The sequence below is a fragment of the Rhea americana genome, unplaced genomic scaffold (assembly GCF_003343005.1).
Source record: "Rhea americana isolate MKP2758 unplaced genomic scaffold, rheAme1 scaffold_106, whole genome shotgun sequence".
Lineage (NCBI taxonomy): Eukaryota > Metazoa > Chordata > Aves > Rheiformes > Rheidae > Rhea > Rhea americana.
Window position 1 is genome coordinate 2,971,525 of NW_028185106.1, and position 21,852 is coordinate 2,993,376.

The 21,852-nt window shown below is 37.4% G+C and overlaps 1 protein-coding gene across 1 annotated transcript in view; it reads left to right on the top strand.

Annotated features, from left to right (window-relative positions):
- COL25A1 (collagen type XXV alpha 1 chain) overlaps positions 1-21,852 on the top strand; it is a 308,714-nt gene that overhangs the window by 257,272 nt on the left and 29,590 nt on the right. The window contains exons 20-26 of the mRNA XM_085309395.1: positions 240-284; positions 13,340-13,402; positions 14,246-14,314; positions 15,076-15,120; positions 16,890-16,934; positions 17,707-17,784; positions 20,777-20,800. Of these exons, the coding sequence (XP_085165521.1) occupies positions 240-284; positions 13,340-13,402; positions 14,246-14,314; positions 15,076-15,120; positions 16,890-16,934; positions 17,707-17,784; positions 20,777-20,800 (369 nt within the window). The remainder of the gene's footprint in view (positions 1-239; positions 285-13,339; positions 13,403-14,245; positions 14,315-15,075; positions 15,121-16,889; positions 16,935-17,706; positions 17,785-20,776; positions 20,801-21,852) is intronic.

The following is a 21,852-nucleotide window of genomic DNA, read 5'->3' on the forward strand; positions in this document are numbered from 1 at the left end:
CTTGACTTTTCAGCCTGGATTTCATCTTAGCTTCCTAGGTTTGCAGCAAATATTTAAGTTCTTAAATGTACTGTGAGGAARGTCGTGTTAAGTCACTCAGTTTGAAAATTTCAATCCTGCTTGAACTGACTAGCGGTCATCTGTGCTCTTTTATCTTGCTGCAGAATATACAGGGATGTTCACTGGATAGTGACCATAACTGAATAATGTCTGTAATATTATGTAATTTTCCTGTATAGGGTGAACCAGGTCTTCCTGGGCTTCCTGGACTCCCTGGGATAAAGGTAAATAAGCTGCAGTCTCTGTGTTGTCCTGGGGGGCACCACAAAGTGTGTGTGTGKGGGGAGACTCACTGAATGTAGTTGAAATGGGCTTATTGTGCTTATGCTTATATTTCTGAGTCCTTGATATTGAACTGGTGGGTATAATAGGAAGGTTTCACATTGGAAAGTGATCAGGTGTCTATGAATAAATAAACAGTATATCTTACATTAAAATGTGCAGTAGAACATCATCTTGCCTAGGAAATAAAACCTTAGTGCTTCTAAAAAATCTAATATAATGCAGTTTTTCACTATTTTATTTAATGGAAGAAGCTTGTCATCAAAATTTTACTTGGTTTGCACTTTGGTGAGTACTTTCTAGTAGCAATAGTCTACAGAATTTACCAAGCCTCTGGCCAGAGAAGTACATTCATTATTCACAGGCTATAGAGAACTGGCTCTATCAGAAGAAATACTCTGTGYTCCCATTACACAGCAGTGATTTCCACTGACAAGTCACACTATTTTAATAAGATTCTATTCAATATTAGCTACAGTGCCTGATCTAATACTTTGTTTAGTTATTGGCTTCCTGTTTGTCTGGGATCCTTAGGTAAGTTGAAACAGAAGACGTGGTTGTTTTAGTTCTAGCATAAGTGGTTGCAATGGGAGTTGCAGCCACTTAGACAGTTTGAGCCATAACTGTAAAAAGCTGTACAAAATGAGCAGATTTACATATCCTGAATGAGTGCTGATTAGATTGGTTGCTTCTCCTTCATAGCAAAGATTATTCTTCAGAGAACAAAATCTCATTGAAACATTTTCTTTGCATTCCAACATGCATACTAGTGCATACTCTAGGAAGTAGTTTATATCATCTTTCTTTAACAGAGGTATAAGTCAAAGGCAGAATTATCATCCTCCTTGGTAGGAGTCAAAATTTATCTCATGGAATGCAACAGTTGCAGTGGTTTTCTCAAAAGACTTGTAAATTGCCACAGTATTCAAGGATAATGTCCTTTTTGTGGTTCTAGTGAATTATAGGAAGAATTGAATGTGCATATTAAAGTTTGTATGTTATAGTATCTGAAAACATAGTTCCCAGAGAGGTCTTTCATTTTCTGGGAGAGTATGTCAACTAGTAAATATCATTGAGGAGCTGAATTCTTTACAGAATCAAACTGTGTATTCGTAAGCACCTTTCACAGCAATCCCTGGTCCATTTACTTTGCTAGTGAGCAAAGAGGTAGCTCGGTTTGAGAGTTGCTGCAAGTCTGTGTGGATTCTGTTTCCATGCAGAACATGCATGTCCATGCATATCATCAACAAGTAAATGCAATAGTCTAAATCTGAGTCTATGATCTGAGAAAATTGTTGTYGTGAGCTTTTATTTGTTGGTGATGAGAACAGCTCGGAAGAGTAACTGGGCAGGTTCACCTGAAAGGCAAAATATGAAGTGAAAAATGGATGAAGTGTGGGAGTTTTGCCCACAATGTTCAGCCAGAATTCAGTGAGATACAGTGGAAAAGCTGCAGAGTTTTCTGCATAATAAAGTGGAATAATGTGGCCTAGTAGTAAGCCTTTGGGATAATGCTGACTTCTACTGAAAATCTGGCACAGAGCTAGAGTACTGATGATTTGRAGAAGAAATTCCATCTACTGCAATCTTACGTCGAGGTAGTTAGACACTATGTTGTAAAGTAAAGCATCAGAACTCGGATGAGAGAGGGCAAAGCAGATCTCTGGCTACAGCAAACCTACAGAACAGTGTTTGACTTAAGGCATTTGTGAACTGCTTAACTAAGGAGTCCATATTAAAAGCCTCAGCTTAAACATGAGCCGTGGCATGAGAAATAGTAACAGAAATCAGTGAATGGCTGGACTTAAGAATRTGAGCACTTGTCAGCAACAAAAGTGAAACAGCCTAGCCTTCTTTTCTCATCTCTCTTTTTTGATAAAGATTTATGTAGCCTAAAGACAAAGTCTTCACATCAATTTCCAAGAGTAGTCCCAGTGATCTCTTATGGAGAAACAGATTTGCAGCAAAACTGATGCTGATTGAAAATTTCTTTAAAATAATGGTGACCAGATGAAAGACTTGAGCATGGAGTTATTTGGACTTGAAATTTGCTTATATTTTCCTGGTGTTATTACACAAAATCAAAAGGAATTTTATGATGATTTCTTTTTTCATTTGTAATTATCGTTCATTACATTTCTTCAGGGTTCCGGGGTCAGTTCCCATCAGAACTTTATAAGACTCATTAAAATATTTCTTTGTTATTCTAATCATGATATGCAGTGGTGGTATAATACAACAGAAATAATACAAACCTCATACAAACTCATTACAGCATGTAAGAAGTTTCCATGGTGTTTTTTTTCCCCTAACATTTAAATGCATTACAGAGTTCTCATATGTTCATGTATGTGTGTAGTACCTCTCGGCAGGGATTTTGCAGGTTATCCCCAAACTTTCAGACACGGATGTGTGKTCACCCAAGCTGAGTGCAAACAGAGGCATGCAGGACACAGTGACAAGGCTCTTTACGAGGTAGTAGCTACTTTGCCTCCTTTCCAGTGCATAGCAACTAAATATTCTCATTTTGTTGTCATTATTTTTCTACAGTATTATTCTCTTAAACTTCTGTTGTGTTATGCATGCACATACATGCACACTCAGAAGTCTTCCGCAAATATTTCTGTTGAGATCTCTGGCAGCTTAGAAGTGTTAGAATTGCTACTACACTTTGTGATCTTTCTTTGGTCTTATGTAGCTGAAATTACAGAATGTTCTCCAAATTTGTATCTTCCTATAATGTTCTGGTTAGCTCTAGGTGGTAAGTGCATCTGAAATGCATTAATATCTACAAATGATTGGACCTAGCTTAAACCAATGTTCCCCAGCCAAATAGTAAAGGAATAAGGACAATATATTTTCTGGAAATTAAATGAAGAAATAGCAAAAATTAATATCAGATCAACAGATAGTAACCCAAATGACCCAGCTGATTTTGTATAAATGAGCTAGTTGTCTGAGGAGCATGTTGGCAGAGCTTTTATATTCTCAACAGCTTTGGAATTCTTAGGTGTTGACAGAATGATACATACAGGCGTCTTCAAGACACATGAGAGAGTGAGAGAAGACTCCAGGTTGCCTAATTTTCAAAGAGTTTTCATTAGTATCTTCTATTKCTTCCTTGTAAGACACAAGGAAGCTCTTGGATGTAGTTATTCTAGTTTTGAATATCGTTCCTATGACTATACATATGACTAAACATAGGCATCTTTTCTTTAAATCTGTCGACTGAACAACAAATTTGCTGTCATCTAAATGAATCTGTCCATAGTCGCAGGCTGTATTATGAAATGTTGTAGATAACTATGCACATTCAGAGCACTATTTACACTAAGACAGTCTATGAAAATGTAAATGCCACGTCAGGCAGTGGACTATACCTTTCCAGCTGCATCTCATCTGTCTTCTTGTGGATGTAGAAAATTCCTAAGGCAGCCAGTCCAGTTTTCTTGAAAGAATAGCCAGACTACTTAAAGGATTAATAAATACTGATCACTGGGAAAGTTTCAGCTTCTTATAATGCCATTTTCAATTAATTAATAGCCCATCAGAGCTTGATTGAATGTGATAGCAGGGTCTGAATGGACAGCAGCCTCAGAAGGACACACAAGTACCGTGTTTGAATTCAGAGTATGCAGCAGAGTCATAATCATTTTCCTAGACTTGTTCACCATGTGCATGCAGATGTTTTGGGGAGTTCCTCTTGTTCTTTTTCATCCTCTCCTTACTATCAGTTGGTGCCACGGAGGGAACACAAGCGCAGTCAGTTATTTCTAAGACAGTGATAAAGCTGTCTGTTACATGCTGGAGAAACTTTTCTCAACCACCTGTTGCTGTTTTGGAATGATTGGAAATTTAACGAACCCCTGAATGTGCTCCACCATGTCATTCAGGAAATGAGTAAGGCACTTAAACACAGAATATTTACTCATCACGCTGTGATATCTCACAACTGACATCAAGTAGATGCAGAATACTTTCTGGGAAATGCAAACTTCATGCATCTCTTCTATCTCATARCTTGTATGGTGTAATACATACAAAGCATCAGTCACTTACTAAAATGGAAACCATTTATACCCTCATTCATTGTAATGTCAGTCATCTCTAAAATACCGAATCAAAAAAATCTCCAATCAGAAAATATTAAAATGTGGCATTTTTTGTGGCATTTAAGCACTATAGTCCTCTACTCCATCACTGCAGAGGGAAGCCTTCAGCAGAACACAAGCTTCTTATTCGTAACAGCACTTTGCAGCTTCTGGCTTTTCTTCAGTGTGTCTGGCATTTCTCTCTCCTTACTCCCCTCCTTTTTTAAGACAACTACTGAAATAAAGGTGGTGAGTGCAACTGAGATTTTATGCTGTCGTGTTCAAGAAAACTGCTGTTGAATGATTTGACAAGAAAGACTTCCTCATCCTCCCACCTTTGGGAGAGAGGGACAGTTTTCTGTGTTCTCAAACCCAGGGGAACTGGCTAATCCAATACATTTACCAGTATACAGTCATTTGTATTCTTCTATACAGTTACTTTGTCCCAGACTTCACTGGGACTGTGCCTGAGTAAGGTTTCAAAAGAAACCTAGATAAGGATATGGGAATTTGAGAGGTATATGTATATTTTTTTCTTTTTATGAAAGCAAGAGCACTTTAATTTCGGTCTGTATTTGAATTTCTTTTTCTCTCCATAGTCAAAGATCTTATCTGTGACTTTCATAACACTGTGGAAGAACTGAAAAACTTGGTGTTACATAGAATCTTTTTCCTTTCTCTCTCTTTTTCTTTTTCCTTTTTTTTTTTTTTTTAAGTTCTAGAAGACTTGATACTCTTTTCATCTAGTTTCATCTAGTGGCTTTTATTAAAATAAGTCTTTCAGAGAAAATAAAAGGCAAAATTTTCTAGTGGTGTGCAAAGTAGTTAGTCTCCTTTAGACTCTCTAGAAGAGAGATGCTGTATTGCTGAAGCTTATTTTCTGGTCCCTGCTCTTCCTTTTGGCATCTGTTAGTACAATGAAAAGAATTCTAAAGTAAATGGTTGTTTCAAGTGTTTCATTTTAAAGCTTAATGCTCTTCACCACCTAGAGGAAAGTTCTTCAAATCCCCTTTTCCCCCAGGAGCTCTTAGGAAGGTTGAGTACATTTTCCCTTTTCTGTTTGTAGAGGATCTCTGTTTCTATTCTTCTTCCTGTTTTTTTTTTCCTTTGTCAGCGACTGCTACCAGGAAACCTGCACTGCCTGTCCCTCTCTCTCTATGTTGTTCCCAGGACTAAGTCGTTCTTGCCTAGACTTAAGTTCCTCTTTATTCCATCAGTCGCCATGCTCAGAAATCTGTTCCAGCCGGAACTCAGGAGTTGGAAAGGGCCAGCTGACCTTGTGATAGACTTTTCTGATTCCTGGATACAGAGAGGTGCTGGACATGTTACTGCAGCAATTGAAAACTGTGKGAATTCAGCTTCATGCTCTGCTTTGTAGAAACTTATACTCCCTAGTATGCATATGCATCAGTTGACATGTTTATTGAAATATTCAAGTGAACTAATTTCCAACCTTTGCTTGCATGACAGTGTTCTGAAGAGTGGGTTGTCTGTCTGAATAGACAAAAATATGCAATGCCATATAGGTCAAATATTGAAAAGTAGAACATAATGATGCATGTTCTGGGTRAATTGAGAACTGATCTAAAAAATAGGATTTAGTCACTTGCCTTTGGAGGGCTAATTCTCAAAAGTAGGTCCGTGCATAGGGTAGGTTTAAAAAAAAAAAAAAAAAACGAATTTTCATTTTCCAGAGTGGAAATACATAATCAAACATATATCTATATCCATACAGTTACGTATCTAGCTTTSTTTATTTCTTTCTAGCTGTCTCTTTTCCATATGCTGTAGCAGTAGTCACTTGCACAGGGTATACACCTAATTTCCCAGACCTAATTTTGAAAATCAAGGTAAGAAAATGAAATCATTGTTAACATTGGATGATATGCTTGTGGCAGGAGTGTTTACTGGGKCATTCTTCAGGAAATATGCATTTCTTAATAATCCATCAGAAACTGTCTACTTCAGTTCATGAAAGCTTTMATTTTTATTTCCCGGAAAAGTCTAAAACATAAGTAACTGAAAAACAGGATTTGAATTTTATTACCCCTAAAGCTAYTACTAGCTGGAAGATTGAGCTTATGAGGATCTATTTCACAGCATCTGWTTCATAGCATCATTTGATTTTTCTTCGTGCTGAAAAAAAGCCCAATCCAAATTCAAATGGCATTGAATAATCTGAGAGTCTAATATTCTGTTGTACTCAGAAATCAAGTGTTTTATCATCCACAAAAAAAGACATGACATTTGTAAGCTGAAAATATTTCCTGCCTCAGGCATGACCATTTTAGATGGTCAGCAATGAGTGCATACTGTAACATTAATCATTTTGAATAGTAACAACAAAAATTCCTTTGATTTATCACCTAACATTTCTAAAGAAAACAGTTTGGGGGCAGACTGTAATAATTTAGCAGATCAGTCATTGCAAAGAACTAAAAACGAGGCTCTCATTACATCAAGTGTTTTTATTCTAATCCTCAAAAGTAAGTACCATTCTGATGTGAATTATAATTAGCCTTTAAGTAAGAGGTCCTTGATATGACTAATGCATRCAGAATTAATCAGAATTATTACTGGTTTCTTTAGCACCCTTTCAAATAAGCATACATTCTTCAAGCAGGCAGAATTTTAAAAAGTGGAGAAATTAGGCTCACTAAAAAGCAATACATGCTGTACAAACTAGGGCTAGTTGCAAAGGCTTCAGGTTTTAGACAGATTTAAAGACAAGCTTCACTTCTTTAACTCTTAATGAATCACAAAGGCTAAATTTGCATTTGGAAATTCAAAACCAGAACTGTTCTCAGAAGTTTAGAGACTAACTAGAGCGTAAAGATACTGTTTCAAATATGATCAGTAAGCCAGACAACCTGTTTAATGGGCTATTTTTGGAGCTATTCTGAATTGGTATAAAAAACTTAAACAAAGATCATATAAGTTAGCTTTTTATCAGATTTCCCTTTACCTTGTTCATTTCCTTCTTATGAGCTGAATACTGTAGTCCTGAGAGCAAGACTCCCATGAACTTCGGGCTGTGTATGAAGTCCTCTAATACACTTCCACAATATTAAATAAAAAAAAAAGTGCAGTTCTCTTAAGYGTAGTCTAAAGCTGGTTGAATTTCTGGGAAGTCACTTCACTGGAATTGAGTCCCCGGACTCCCTACGCAGAGGTGGGCATAGCATGATCAAATACAGCTTCATTGACTGCTACAGGGTTGCACCTGTTTTAAAGACCCCTGAGAACTTGGTCCTCCCTCCTTTCCAGAATTGCAGTATTTTGGCTACATAGCAGTCTCAGAAACAAAGCCTGAAGACAGCAGATGGCAATTTCTGGAAAATCAGCACTGGTGTCACTGAATCAAATTCAACCTATTATAACCTCATTGTTGCTATTCAGGTTGCTACACATCTGGGTTTTGGTTTGTTCACTAGCTTTTGTTCTCTGTATCTCTGCTTCTGTAGGATTCTTTCAGAAGCATTAAAGTAGTAAAGTGTACCATACTGTTTATGTTTTACATATGCCTGTGAGTGAGTCAAGACAATATGTAAAAGAAACTCACCTTGGTCTCCTGAAGTGATTAAAAAGAGGACACGTCATGCCAGTTCTTGTCAGCAGGGACAGTTTGGGATCTCCCAGTTTCTGTGACTCATGAGGACTTTGCAGGCTGTGCCAGGACAGAGGCTGGGAACCCTGTGAGTACTTTCGACTTGCAGGAGGGAGTTTGGAAGCTCTGAACCTGCCCCTAGGTTGCRTTTTGGAGCATGTGGTTCTTGTCCAGCCCATACAGCTAGGTCCTTTTGTATGGAAACTGTGGCCTGGATATTGCCCTGGAAAGTAGTTGTGGTGGGGCCAAGATGCAAACCTAGACTTGCAGGCTGCTGCAAGTACAGCGTTGCTGTATCCAGTAGCTTGGTGGTCCTAAGTCTGGAGGTGCTGTCAGTGCCTCTGGACTTTTTACTGCTAAGCCAGGATTTAAGTGATGGTTGGAGTCTATATTGTCAAAATCCTCCACAGAAATTTTAGATACTTTGACGTGATTTACCAACCCAGAAATAACAGCCCTCGAGTCCAGGCCTTGGGACATTCTGTCTGGCAAGTCAGTGCCAGGGGAAGATGACTGTTTTCTGGCACCACAGGAGACCTACCAAACAACCCTAGAGACCCCCAGCACTGGGGCAGACATTGTATAAAACATTTTAGGCTCAATGAACTATACAAATAAGTGAGGGAAAGTTTAACATTTAAACTACTCTGAGTGGTTATAGTGCATATCAGGTTTGGATAAGGATCAAAATGATTTAAGCCTTTGTTCCTTGCAAATTCATGGTCTAAAGTTGTTTTAGTTTTACTTCTGTAATTAACCTAGAGAAGATAATGCAGTAATCTAGTGTAAGAGAACAGTACAGTGGCCATGGGATAGTTTGAAATGTTTTTTGAGAAGACCTCTTTCACAGTTTATTTCTGTAGAGGGAGAAAATTGCCAATAACTGGTTATCACTTTAGCAACAATAAAATAATTTATCAATAACTTTGAATATTTTTAAATAGAAGCTAAATTTAATCCCTCTTTAAAGAAAAATGTGTGTTATGGGTGGCTTTCTGCAGCACAGGTTTCTTTTGGGGCAGACACCAAATGGGAAATGTGTTATATTTATTAGGAGACCCTTAAGGAAGACCCTTCTGTTTGAAAACAGAGCATGTTCAGCTGCTGCTGTTCTCTGCTGCGTGCTTGTACCACTGTAGGACCGTACTCTGGGCATGGGAAGTAGACTAGGCCTGCATATGAGAACAAAGTGTTAAATAATTATGTTGATGTGTGTGTCAGCTGTGCAATGTAGGCTAATTCTGAGTGCTGTATTAGAACTATTTTGTTAATAAACCTGTATCAAATTTGTAGTGAATAAAATGCAATTAGCATGGCAAACAGAATTTAAATGTTGGACTTCTTGTAAATGCAAGTCTGAGTTTAGCCAATTACAGGTTCTATAACAGTTACAAGAAGACAGTGAGAGTGAGCAGTGTGTCTTAGGGTTAGCCCTTAATATCAAAGTTAGTCTCTGCCTCATCCTATAAAAGCTTTGATCAGTCTGAAACAACCAGTTATGAATGTGTTTAGATAATAATCCACATAAAAATTTGATTGGTCTCCAGAGTGATTTTCATGTTCTTTTAAGTTTTGTTTTTCATTTTTTGTTACTGTTAATTCTGATGGAGATCATATTAGCTTAGGTGCACAGCATATCAGTTTAGGTCCATTTTCTATTTCAGACATTCTGTATTATCAGATAAGAGGCAAAAATTGACTTTAATGAGGTTTGTGAAAAGTAGCATATAATTTGTTTTGTGACTCATGGGTGAAAATGAGAAAACAGAGATAGACTCTTAGTCTCTTAAAATAGCATCATCTCAAGCCATTAAAATTGTTCTTAAAAATAAAAACAAACAACTCCTGTAAAAAGGAAGCAATTCACAAGCTTTTGATTTTTTTTATCTAAGTTGCCTTTGTTGTATGATTGATGTAAATTGCTCCAAGCACTAATAATAAATGAATTTAGAATGCTGAAACTCATCTAGTTGAATTCCTCTGAAGTGTGGTGTTTCCTAAGCAGTTAGTTCATTGTAAGTATGCTAAAGGGTTAAACTAAAAAGCACAGAGTCATCATTCACTGATAGTTTTTTATACAGTTGCCAAACAGTATTTCAAAGGGAGGAATTCCTTACTCTCCTTTCACAACCTACCTGTTTAACTTTACTCTTTCTAAATTTTATGCTCCCTACCCCTGCTTTAGCAGGCAAAGCAGCTTGTGGTAGATTCTTACTAGATAAAACTTTGTTTTCATGGTAAGAAATTGTGGTGAGATGTTTAGAAAAGCATTATAAATCTCAGTTGCTCTGATTCCTTACATTCCTTTCAGCATTTCACAGTAGTTTGGAAATAATACTGAGCTTTCTTAAGCAAGATACTTAGGAGATGCTGCAATGAAGGCCACAACTACAAACTGACTTTGATGTCAAATCGAAGTGCGGTCCAAGCCAACCTTTATCCTTGCTTTTCTGCAGCAATGTGCCAGCTAATTGCCGTGCATTTAAAACATAAACTGAAAACCCTTAGTCCTTGGTTTTCTAACTCYATTGCTCTGTGACTCTGGAATTGTGTTTGTGTGAAAGACTAATTGAAATGGTTTCTCCCTTGCCCCTGCATTACAGAGACATCAGCATGCCTTACTGAGAAGAAACTTTGTTTTCATTACATTTTACGCATCATTGGTAGTGCTAATCTTGATAGAAACTCATTTATGTTSTTGTTACTGAGCAGCAGCAAGGATAACGTAAAGCCAGAAGTTGGCAGTATCTGCAGGATGCAGTTGCAGGATTCAGTAGGCAGGCTGAATGGGCTTTTCTTCTGCTGTAGATGTTCTTCTTCTGAGGAAGGGAGACAGCAACTGCGGAGACCGACCTGCTGTAGTTGTTACCTGACTGGGAATGGTGCAGAAGTAAACTTAATGACTGTTTTCAGTTAATGTCATATGCTGTGGTTTTACTCAAAAGATTTCAAATCTTACAGATGATAGTGCTGGCTTTCAAATAATCTAAGAAAATTTTTTCTTTAAGACTTAGTTCAGGTGGCAAATCAGATCTGTCTTTTAAGCTACTTAGCCTCACTGGCAGTAGGTAGAGGGATATTTCATGTGCCTCTTAATGTAGCCAAATCTTAACTCCTGCAGGGTTTATTTTTATTTTTTATTTTATTTTATTTTTTGTGATAAGAACATGTGTTGGATCATGTTCAGCTTGGCATCCATCATAACCCCAGATCTCTCTCAGCAGAGCTGCTACTGGGCCAGTCAGCTCCTGGTCTGTACTGATACATGAGTTATTCCTCCCCACGTTTGCTATCGTTTTCAAGCTTTGTTTCATAGAAGATCTGCACCCTGCTTATTCTGATTAAGCTACCAGCCTCCTCTGTTATCCATTCCGCTAGCTGTTGCAAAGCAGCTTTCTCTTGTCTCTCTGGAGAGGAGGCTGAGACTCTTGAGCTGAGACTTCTTTTTTTAATTCCCCAGAACTCATCTTGCAGTAACTAGCTGATATAGTGTTGAATAAAATACCAGAATCTGATCCAGAAGCTGGGCATCACCCTCTGATTAACACTTCTAAACCTTACCACTGAAAAGATTGAACCATGTAGTCACTGTTTGTTTCATTTAACAGAAGTCATAATTAGCTGTGCAAGAAGTTAGCTCTAGTACCTTTGCGTTAAAACAATTTGGGACTGTTGGCTACTCTCTCATTCTAAAATAAATGATTGAACTGCACTATTCGTCACTTACTGGCTTGAAAATGTGTAGCTCTATGACAGCTTTACATTACTCTTGCTGACGTGCACTCACATAAACCACAGGGTCATTTTCTMATGGCAGTAAGAAACATACTTGTGTGTGACATATTTCTCTTAATGTATTCCTTTGTCTCTTTTGCATGGTGTGTTACTATATCACATTTCTGAATCATGGCCAGCTAGACCTTCATGTGGGAAAACTTACTACTAAGTTTTATTTTATGCTTTGGTTGGCTAAACTGTTGAACTGTGAACTTGCTGTGGCCCTCCCCATAACCACAGGAAAGATTCCTCTAGTTACCACTATTTTAGCTGGTTTGCTAAAGATCTTCCTTACTTTGAACTGTTGATGAGATCCCAGATAAATACACAAGAACACTTTCTAATTTCTAATACAGCATACCTGTATTTCTGTGTGGGTGACTTGTTGAATGGAGTGTTATCCAACTGCTTATGTTCTCTCTCTGCATATACTGTCAGTAATTATGTCAGTATAGGATTATGACACATCTGCCTTTCTAGCATTTTAAGGAGGCATTTGATGGGGATTTTTTAGTCATTAGTAAGTTCAGGGGTATTGTTAAAAGGCTTGTAAATAAATATTTGTTAATTTGGTTGTATTACTGATTTTTAAATTTATGATGCCCTGTGGGTAAATCTTGATTCTAATTTACGTGAAAAATGTAAGATTACAAAGCAGGAAATGTTGTTCAGGAAAGTTTATGAAGGAAAAAAAATATGGCTTATTGTCCTCCATTCAGCTGTGGAGATAGATTAAAAACAAAAAAGTGTCATTACTCCCCTGCCTAATGATGCTGTGCCATAACTCAGCTTAACTTATGCTGTTTGTCTTTTACATTTGTACAAATTAATGGGCAGGAAGAGGGCAGAGCAGAGAGGGAATAAGAAAAGCTGTACCTCTTTCCCAGCCATTCACGGGCCAGAGAAGTTGTCTGGGTGCAGGGAAGTGAAGAAATTTACTGTCAGAATGAGTTGGGAGAGTGCCATGGTGCTGGGAGTCTCATGGGAGTGCATTTCGCTTTTGATCTACTTTTTGGGATGACGTAGCTAAATATCTTCCATGAAAGCACACTGAAACAGCACTGTCTGCTGCCTCCTTTTGTCATCATTTTGCAAYACCCTCACCCCATCTGCTAATCTGTTTATGTGCCGCAATATAAACTGCATCATAACACATAGCCAAAATGGACTGTTCTTTTTTAATTTAGGAATCACTCAGAACTCCCCTTCTGCTTCAGTTTTGCTTTGATATTCATTTGGTGAATTACACTATAATCCAGGTTGCATATTAACAGTCCTTAACCTAATAAAAACAACGTTTGATGCCTTTTACTTCATTTGCATTTCATATGCTGTGTGATGGCTTGCTATAAGAATTTATGCTGATGAAAATTACCCGTGATGAAAAAGATGTCTGTATAACTGTTGCATCACAGCTGGTGAGCTGCGGGCAATCCAGGGAAAACACTATCCAAAATAAACATGTATAATTACCTACTGCTAAATAAATAATCTAACATCCTCTTGTATTATACTTTTAAAGGGCGAACCAGGTTTCATTGGTCCACAAGGAGAACCAGGGTTACCAGGGCTACCAGGAACAAAGGTAACATTATTTGGCCGACACTTTATTACAAAGCCCTTAGAGCCAAAGTCAAATTCAACTTGCTTAGTATGTAACAAAGATTGTGTCTGTATTAATGGTRTAAGAATCTTTTATCCAGAAATAAATAAGGTATTTCTCAGAATCCATTTCTGTAAATGCTCCGGAGAGTCTAGAGTTCACGGTAAAATGTAGTGCTTGGAAATGTGAAAAGTCATAGTTCGTGGACTATCAAGCATTTTTCTTTGTAGTGATGCCCTCAAAAAATGTGATCGATCACTGATGCTGTATCCATTTGTGACTTGTTTAAGTTCATTGGTTACTTTTGTTAATGTCAGCATCTCAAAAATCATTTGTTGAAGAAGCAGACCATGGTTGTCTGAAGAAGCTGTATTTTCATAATCTTGTTTAAAAAGGGCACGGGACAGTGTGCAGATATTAGAACTCTGATGCCACACGTTACTTTGAAAATATAGGTTCATTAAATGTGAATTGGGGGTTTTCTTTTGCTTTCTAGGACTTTTTTTTTCTTTTTTAAGCCACTATGTGGCAAAGTTAGAATATTATGAGTCCAAAAATAGCCTGAAGTAGGTCTCACAGTTTGGGAATTTTTATTCCATTTTTTTCAGAATAAAGAGAAAAATTCATAATTCCCATTTCTACTTTAAAGCACATCTGCTTTTGTCTTCAGGAAGAGTCTGTTTACTCAGGATAAACCTCTTCAACCTATTACAAGTTCTAGATGAGCTTGAAAATGTTTTCTTTTGAGGATTTGATTTTATTTCGCCATGGTCATGTACTGAAGACAGTGCAGTATTTGATTATATTTTGCATCTGCTGCAACAGGGTGACAAAGGGGATGCAGGCCCTCCTGGGAAGGGTGAGCGAGGTGAACCTGGAGTTCCTGGACCAAAGGTCAGTCTGATTTTACACTGGAAATGTTTTCTTAGTTTTAAATTTATGAACACATCTTTTTCTGCTGGAGAACAGAACAGAAACTTGGTGAGTGAGCTTTTAAATGAAAAAAAACAGTCAAATATTCCAATTTAGTCCGTAAGACAACTTTCAGCATCAAAGTTTGAACTCTTTGACCATTGCAGCTCCCAAGTTGAATGCAGAGAAAATCCATTTTGCATGCTGTTTTCTAATTCTATAAGAGAGAGATATCATTGTAACCATATTTTAATGTTTTCTTGATGTTTTTCACTATGTAGCTACCATCAAGTTTTCCTTTCCTAATACATCCTGAAAACCCTCAGCCAGTTAGTTTCTTACTCATCTGAGCTTGTGGGAAAAACCTTTGTAACACTTTAATGTCCTTATCTTAGGATGTTTAACTATCTTATTTATTGCTTATTTGTAATTTTTCAGGAGCTATGAAATGAACTTGGGTCATTCCTGTAAATCAGTGTTCATGATACCTACTATTTACTAATAATAGTACTACTTTTCCTTTTGAAGGGTGGAATCTGTGGCCTTTGCATGCTGATATGAAGGGATATGTTACTCTAGGTGTTACTAAATTCAATGCCCTTACAGATTTGTGACCTTGATCATGTGAAATGAAGTGTTTCTGCTGATCCATACGGTAGTCAGTCATTACTAATTTATTTTTCTCTGCACTCTCATTCCTCTATCATGTCTCTCTTGTCCATCTTCCATCTTCCTTCAAACAGGGGAGAACAGGTGAACCTGGATCTAGAGGCCCGAAAGGATCAAAGGTCAGTAGTAACAAAATTGTCTTTGCTGGAGTAACTAGCACAATGCTACCTAGGATAAGTAATTTGAGACATCTCAAAGGAACTTCACTTTTCTTAAAAATACACTGTAACAGATCTGCAGACAACAGATGCAGTTTTATGTATGAACATAACATTCGGACTTTCAACTTCAGCTATTAGAATCAAATCTTGTATGCATTAAACACCATCATTTTAGCTTTTTCTGTCTGTTGTAACAATTACTCCTTTCTGCTTGCTTTGGTTTTTCTCATGCCACTTATTTTTTTGGCAGGCAGCTGATACAGGTTAATCCACCAAAGTGTCAGGAATCAGCTCCTGTTGAGATTTAATTGGTTTTTGCCATATTTTTTTGGATTCACCCTTTGATCTGTTAGGAATCAGCAGTACTCCAGGACTGCAGGTTGAGAGATACTGGCAAGTGAGTCCTACAAAGGCAAGGCTTGTAGGATGTGTTACAATTTTAGCTGCTTAAAAGACTACCAAGGTGTGGTAGCTATCTGGTCCCTTAAGTGCCCCTTCACTTCATTCACTCCCACCAGAAAGCAATGTTGGAAAGCGAGGGAGCTGATGAGTAGATTAACACAACAGAGAGACCAAAAGAGTAAATGAGTGTCTTGGTAGCCGAACTTACCAAAAAGATTCCCTTTGCATCAAAAAAGGCACACAATTTTTCAGGAGGTTTACGTGCATAAGTCAGCCTAGTAGTTAGGAACTTCATTTTTGAGCATCTCCAATGCCATGTACACCTCTTGCTGCCACGGCAACACTGAAAAAAAAGATAGATGGTACCAGTTTGATTACTGGTTTGAGTATGTTCTGCCATCGGCCTAGTAGTTAGGAACTTCAATTTTGAGCATCTCCAATGCCATGTACACCTCTTGCTGCCATGGCAACACTGAAAAAAAAGATAGATGGTACCAGTTTGATTACCGGTTTGACTATGTTCTGCCATCAGTCTCCTTTCCATATTCTTTCATTACCTCCATGAAAACCTTTTACTATTTTCTGTGTTTTCTATTACCACCAGCGGAATTAAACATTCTCTTGCAATTTGTACCAAATGTTTCACTCAGAAGTGAAATGAATGGTAGTCACTGGATGCTGGGATATGAATGCAAACATAAGTATAGTTGAAATTCCCTCCACTTCTTGACTCATACTGCTAATAGCCAGGAAGAAAAAGCTGAGAGCAAGATGGTAAAGATTTTAAGTCTACTGCAGTAAAGGAGTGAAAGAAGTCTTTAATGCTGAAAGAAATGTAGTGTTTGTAGACTCAGAGCAATGAAGTTCGGAAACTTAGTAGAGTCAGAATCACAGAAAGAAAAGTTTACGCATTTTGAAACAGTTTGAAAAGGCTGTTGAGTGATTTCAGACTTAAGACTATTAACTGATTTGATTTCTCTAACTTTTCCTTGAAACTTTTGGTAATGTTGCCAATTAAGAATAGAGGGAAATTATGTAAATTACTTAATTTGTAATCTGTCTTCTGGGGAATTCTTTGGTATTTCTTATTCCAGCCCAGTACAGTACTCAGTAACAATTTACAGAGAACCAAACATATCACTGTTAACTCTGCCACTACAAAGATTTTAAAGGAATTTCTCTTGTCATTAAGATCTACATTCTGTTAATGAGAAGATAAGAGGCTCTTTAAACTGAGTTATTTAAGACAAGCATATTTAAAATGAAACAACTACCTAATATACTCTCAGATTGCTTATCTGTTTTCAAATATCCTTTTTATATAGGGTGAAACAGGTGGAAAAGGTGACACAGGATCTGTAGGTCCACGGGTAAGTCTAATTCTCATTTCAGCTCTTTGTTTTGTACTCTTACATTCAGTTCACACTATGTATTGAAATTGTAGCAGCAAGTCCAGTTAAACTAGTGAAATTAGACACTTAACTCTGGTGGAAAATGTGTTGCTAGCTGGCATTTAATATCAATAGCGGTCCTTGCTATTATTTGAAGTTGTCTCCTGTTCACAGTTTATGGGCAGGATGCTGCTTGCCAGATGTTCTGATGTTGCTCACAGCCATTATGAAACTAGAGTATTGGAACTGCTTAAATATTAATCACAGTGGTTTCATAGATCTGTTTTGCCTATTGCAGCACAATTCACTTTGCTGCAACTTGTTTATGCCTATCTTTAAAATAAACTGTTTTCTCATAAAACAATCTTCAGTTTCATGCTAAGTTTTGCAGTTTGTAGTAATACATTGTAAATGTCATAAAATTTGAAGACAGCACAATCAAGTCAAAGCATATGTGAGTAGATAAGTGTCAGAAAGCAATCCTTTCAATGCTAAGTCACGGGAAGCATAGAGAAAATACCATTGCAGTAACTGTGTTCAGGCAGGCTTTTTACTAGCAATCTGACCTGCGTCAGGAAGGAGGACTTGGATCAACACTTCTTTTAATTCATTGAACTAACATCTGAGAATTCAGAAGCTCAAAAAATCCTCTCAATCCAATGTGGAGTACATTGGACAAGTATAGAACAGTCATTTAGGGTAATCTTTGATTGTTGTCTCAAAAACGTTATTACGGGGGAATATATTACAGGGGCCACCTGGACAGAAGGGTGATCAAGGTGCAACGGAGATAATTGATTATAATGGCAATATCCACGAAGCTCTGCAGGTACGTGAACATAATGAGACTAGAATGGCTTTGTCTGGTCTGGGAAAAAGCAGTCTGACATCATTGTATTTCTCTTTTGCATAAGCTGTGGAAGCACAAAGATTTGCTGAGCTTATTAATGAGAAATATTGTCCTATTTTTGGAAACCAGGTTTGCTGTTTGGTGTTAGACAAACTGTTTTCCTGATAAAATTTAGCTGAGTGAATTTTCATTTCCCCTGGAGTGTACTGACATCATCTAATGAGGATAGGGCTGATTCATTGCTGGCTCTGGTGCTTACTGCTGAATTCATGTAATAAACCACATACATAGCTTCAGCAGAAGTGTCTGCTTTTCAGTTTAGGTAGTATAATATTGACATTCCTTTTTTTCCTCCTTTTCCTCCTCCTCCTCCTAAAATGCAAAGAGCAGAATATTTGAGATCAGGAAGCCAGGTCACATGATTCCATTAGCAAGATGCGGATTCAGTCAGCAACTTGAGTATATTAAATAGTCTGAGCACTAGTCTTCCCACTTACTCATTTCCAGAAAACTAATTTTGACTTGTGTGCAGAAAAGTGTGGAGGATTAAAGTGAGGTTACAAAAAGAATGAGTTAGTGTTCACATGAAAGCAAAGCGCCAATGTAACATATGTCATTGCAGTCAAGGTGATTTACATTGCGGTATACTCGGATGCAAACTTTTATACAGTATAACACCACCAAAGTGAATGGGTTTGCATATGTGCAACTAAAGACAGACTTTGGCCCAGTATGCCACTGATCATTTTCTCACTAAAGCTGTTAGGATTTTTTTTCCACATTTCCTCAGTGGAAGTGCACAGATGTCTGGCCAGTCATTTGTTTTTCAAGACATTCCCAAAAATAAAATTGCTCACTGCTTTTATTAAAATCTAAAAGCCTGTATGTTGTGGTTAAGGCTAAGCCCACTTTTCCATTGTGAACCTGAATGGTGTGTGGGGGGAGTCTACATAGGCAGGCTCTGAGGCTCTGCATTATACCTGTTCACCAAGTTTACTCTTAAGAGAATTCAAGCACCCAGTTTTCAACTTTTTAAATCGCTCTCTGAGTTAAATGCCTAACGTAGCCTGAAATTAATGTTGCATATTACCCAGCACAGGTTTACTAGGGGTTTTAGCCCCCATACTTCCTGTATTCTTTCCTGCTTTTAACACTGGCATCAGTGTTACTCCCAAGTGCTGTGTAACAGCTTGTCAGAAAAGCTGTGGCATATAGAGAACTCTTAATAGGGGACTAAAGCCTACTGCAGTGATTGAAACAGATTAGGAGACTCTTATCCCATTGTAAATCGTTTCAAATGTCATCACCTTCTGATGTAGGGCAACAAATAATTGATATCAATGGGAATGGCTGTGCAAGGACAGTGTAAGTAAGATTATATAGGATAAGTCGACAGTGTGCTTGCCAACTCCAGCTCAGTCACTTTTTCATGGCAAGTACCCATTCCTAAGCCTCCTGGTGCCAAATTCTCAGAGGCTCTGGAATTTGCAGCTCTCCTGTAGAAGTTAATGAGAACTCTCAGTGCTCAGCACATCTCAGAAGTTGGTCTGCTGATTTAAGAAGTTGACAAGAGTTCACAGGATCCAGGCCGTCTGTCTGCATTCTTTTGGAATTTAGTAATAAATCATCAAGCAGCCTAGGAGCTTCAGAACAATTTACAGTCACTCTGCTTTGTGCCTCTTCATATGTCAGTGGAGAGTAGGACATCTTAGTCCATCAGCAGTGAAAACTGTGATCTTTAAATTATTGTCGCAGTTCAAGCAAGACCCCTGCTGGGTTTATGTGGCTTTCACAAAATGCATCTCTGTATCTAAATCTCTCTTCAGGCCTATTCTGCAGAATTCCCTGAGATAAAAGGCAGTAGCTACAGAAGTTTAAATTTTGTAGGAATTATAGGATCAGATTCTTTAGATGTTAAAATCATAATATACTGCTGAAAATCATCAGTGTGAACATGCAAACTCTAATTTGCAATGGTTAATTTAAGTTCTTTTTATCTAGGTATGCTATATTTTTCACTATTTTTAGAATTTTTGATATGCGTCCACATATATGCTAAAATACAAGACCTAAGAATATTAAAGCCATCTGTGGAGACGATTTTTTACAGTACTTTTATACTGAGCTGATTTCAGTTTTGTGAAAATAGAATATATATTGCTGCACTGGCAAATAAAAACTCATTTTAAAGCTAAAAACAGAAGATTTGCAAACTTGGGGTTTTTTTTCAGAAAAACAATTACAAAAGCTAATTACTTCTTGTTCTGTATATGCCAGTAGACTCTTCACAATCAATGTGCAAACAGTAGGATTTGGGGATTTTACTCTGTTTAAAAATAGACAAGTATTTTAATTATTTCTAAACACTTTTTCACTTGTAATATCTTTCTTCAAAAGCTATCAAGCTTTAATGCTTGTAATATCTTTTTCAGCAAAAAATAATGGCAGGTCTAGCTACTTTGCCTCTTCATACAATGAAAATATATCTTTTCTCTTTCCAAACATAGCATGTTTTGTGGAGCAGCAGTTTCAGATTAAGAACTTAATGTTTTAGTACATCATAGTATATCATATGATTCTCAGTGTTACATCTCAGAATTATATTTCTTAATTGTATTCTCTCTGCAAAACCAGTAGAGATTGCAATATGTAGGGCAAGTTGTTTAATCATTTCAAGGCATATACGCACACATACATTATCTTGCTTATTTAGTCATCTCTTACTTGATCTTCTAAATGTTATGAGAACCTACAGTCTTCATATATGTAAAATCCTGATTCCCAAAGAAGCCAGGCAGCTAGCACAGCACTGAGAGTTAAGAATAATGTTTTTAACTCTGTTTTTTGGAGACCTGGTGTCTCCCAGATGCAGCATAAGTTTTGTGGTGATGAGAACTGTAACAAGCAGAATAATTTATATTCTTGTTCAATTCTGGTAACGATGTCTCTTGTTAATACATTTTGCCAACAGAGGATTACCACCCTAACAGTCACGGTAACTCTTATTGCATGACTTACTGTGTTTCATGGAACTTGTCTTGTGTTGTAGCTTGTTCATAATTCTGCCAACTCAAGATATATCTTCATTGGATGTTGACCCAGTTCATCATCAGTTATATTTATTTGCTCAGTATTCTTTTAACTGAGAATATGTTGTTGAAAGCCATTCAACAATGCACCCAGTTCTGCTCCTGCTGAACTAATGGCAAACCTTGAATAAACTGATGTGAGAGACCATGGAAATAAGGATCTCAATTTTTTTGTAGATAAACATCTAGCCAGATTGCTGGCCTGGACTTTTGGCTTTGTGCTCCCATCTGTGTGTTTATGTGGRAGTACAGCAAAAACAGGAAGCAAGATTTGAGTACCAAATAGTTTTCTATTACCAACCTTATTTTCAGGATGGAAATTCAGTTCTTTTAAATTGTCTGGGAAGAAACTTCATTTGGGAATTGTAAGACCAGATGCCAATTATTTTCTAAGAAAGGCCTACTTCACTTAACTATAAATAAGTAAAGTAAAGTAGAAAGTACAAGTATGGGAAGTTCTCTTGGTCCATCTTATTAGATCTCAGAAATAAATTTAAACTTTCCAGCACGTCTCCCAAGAACATGCAGACTACTGAATGTTCCAGTGCCCTTACTCCAGTCAATTTTTTGGGGGAGTTGTAGCTACAGCAGATCAGACATAATTTCTGAAAGTAGTGAAACCAGCTAGGAGATGCTTATAATTTTGCAGGTTCAGCCTTCTGTTGCAGATGCAGTATAATTAAAATGTTTTGTTGTTGTTGTTGTTCCCAGTTCTTCTCTGTAAGATTGCCATTAGACCTGTTTTCCATCTCTGGAAATGCTTTGACTATTTGGATGGAAGGAATTAAAAAAATTTTTTCTTAATGCCCCTAGCTGTGCACCATCCAGACCAAAATTTGATCTGTGATACTGTGTCCTCAGCCTTAGATAGAAATGAATGAAATAGTTGTAAACCATTCCATAGCAATTTCACAAAGCACTGAGCATCTCTCAGTAGAAGCCTTTTTGCAGTCAGTAG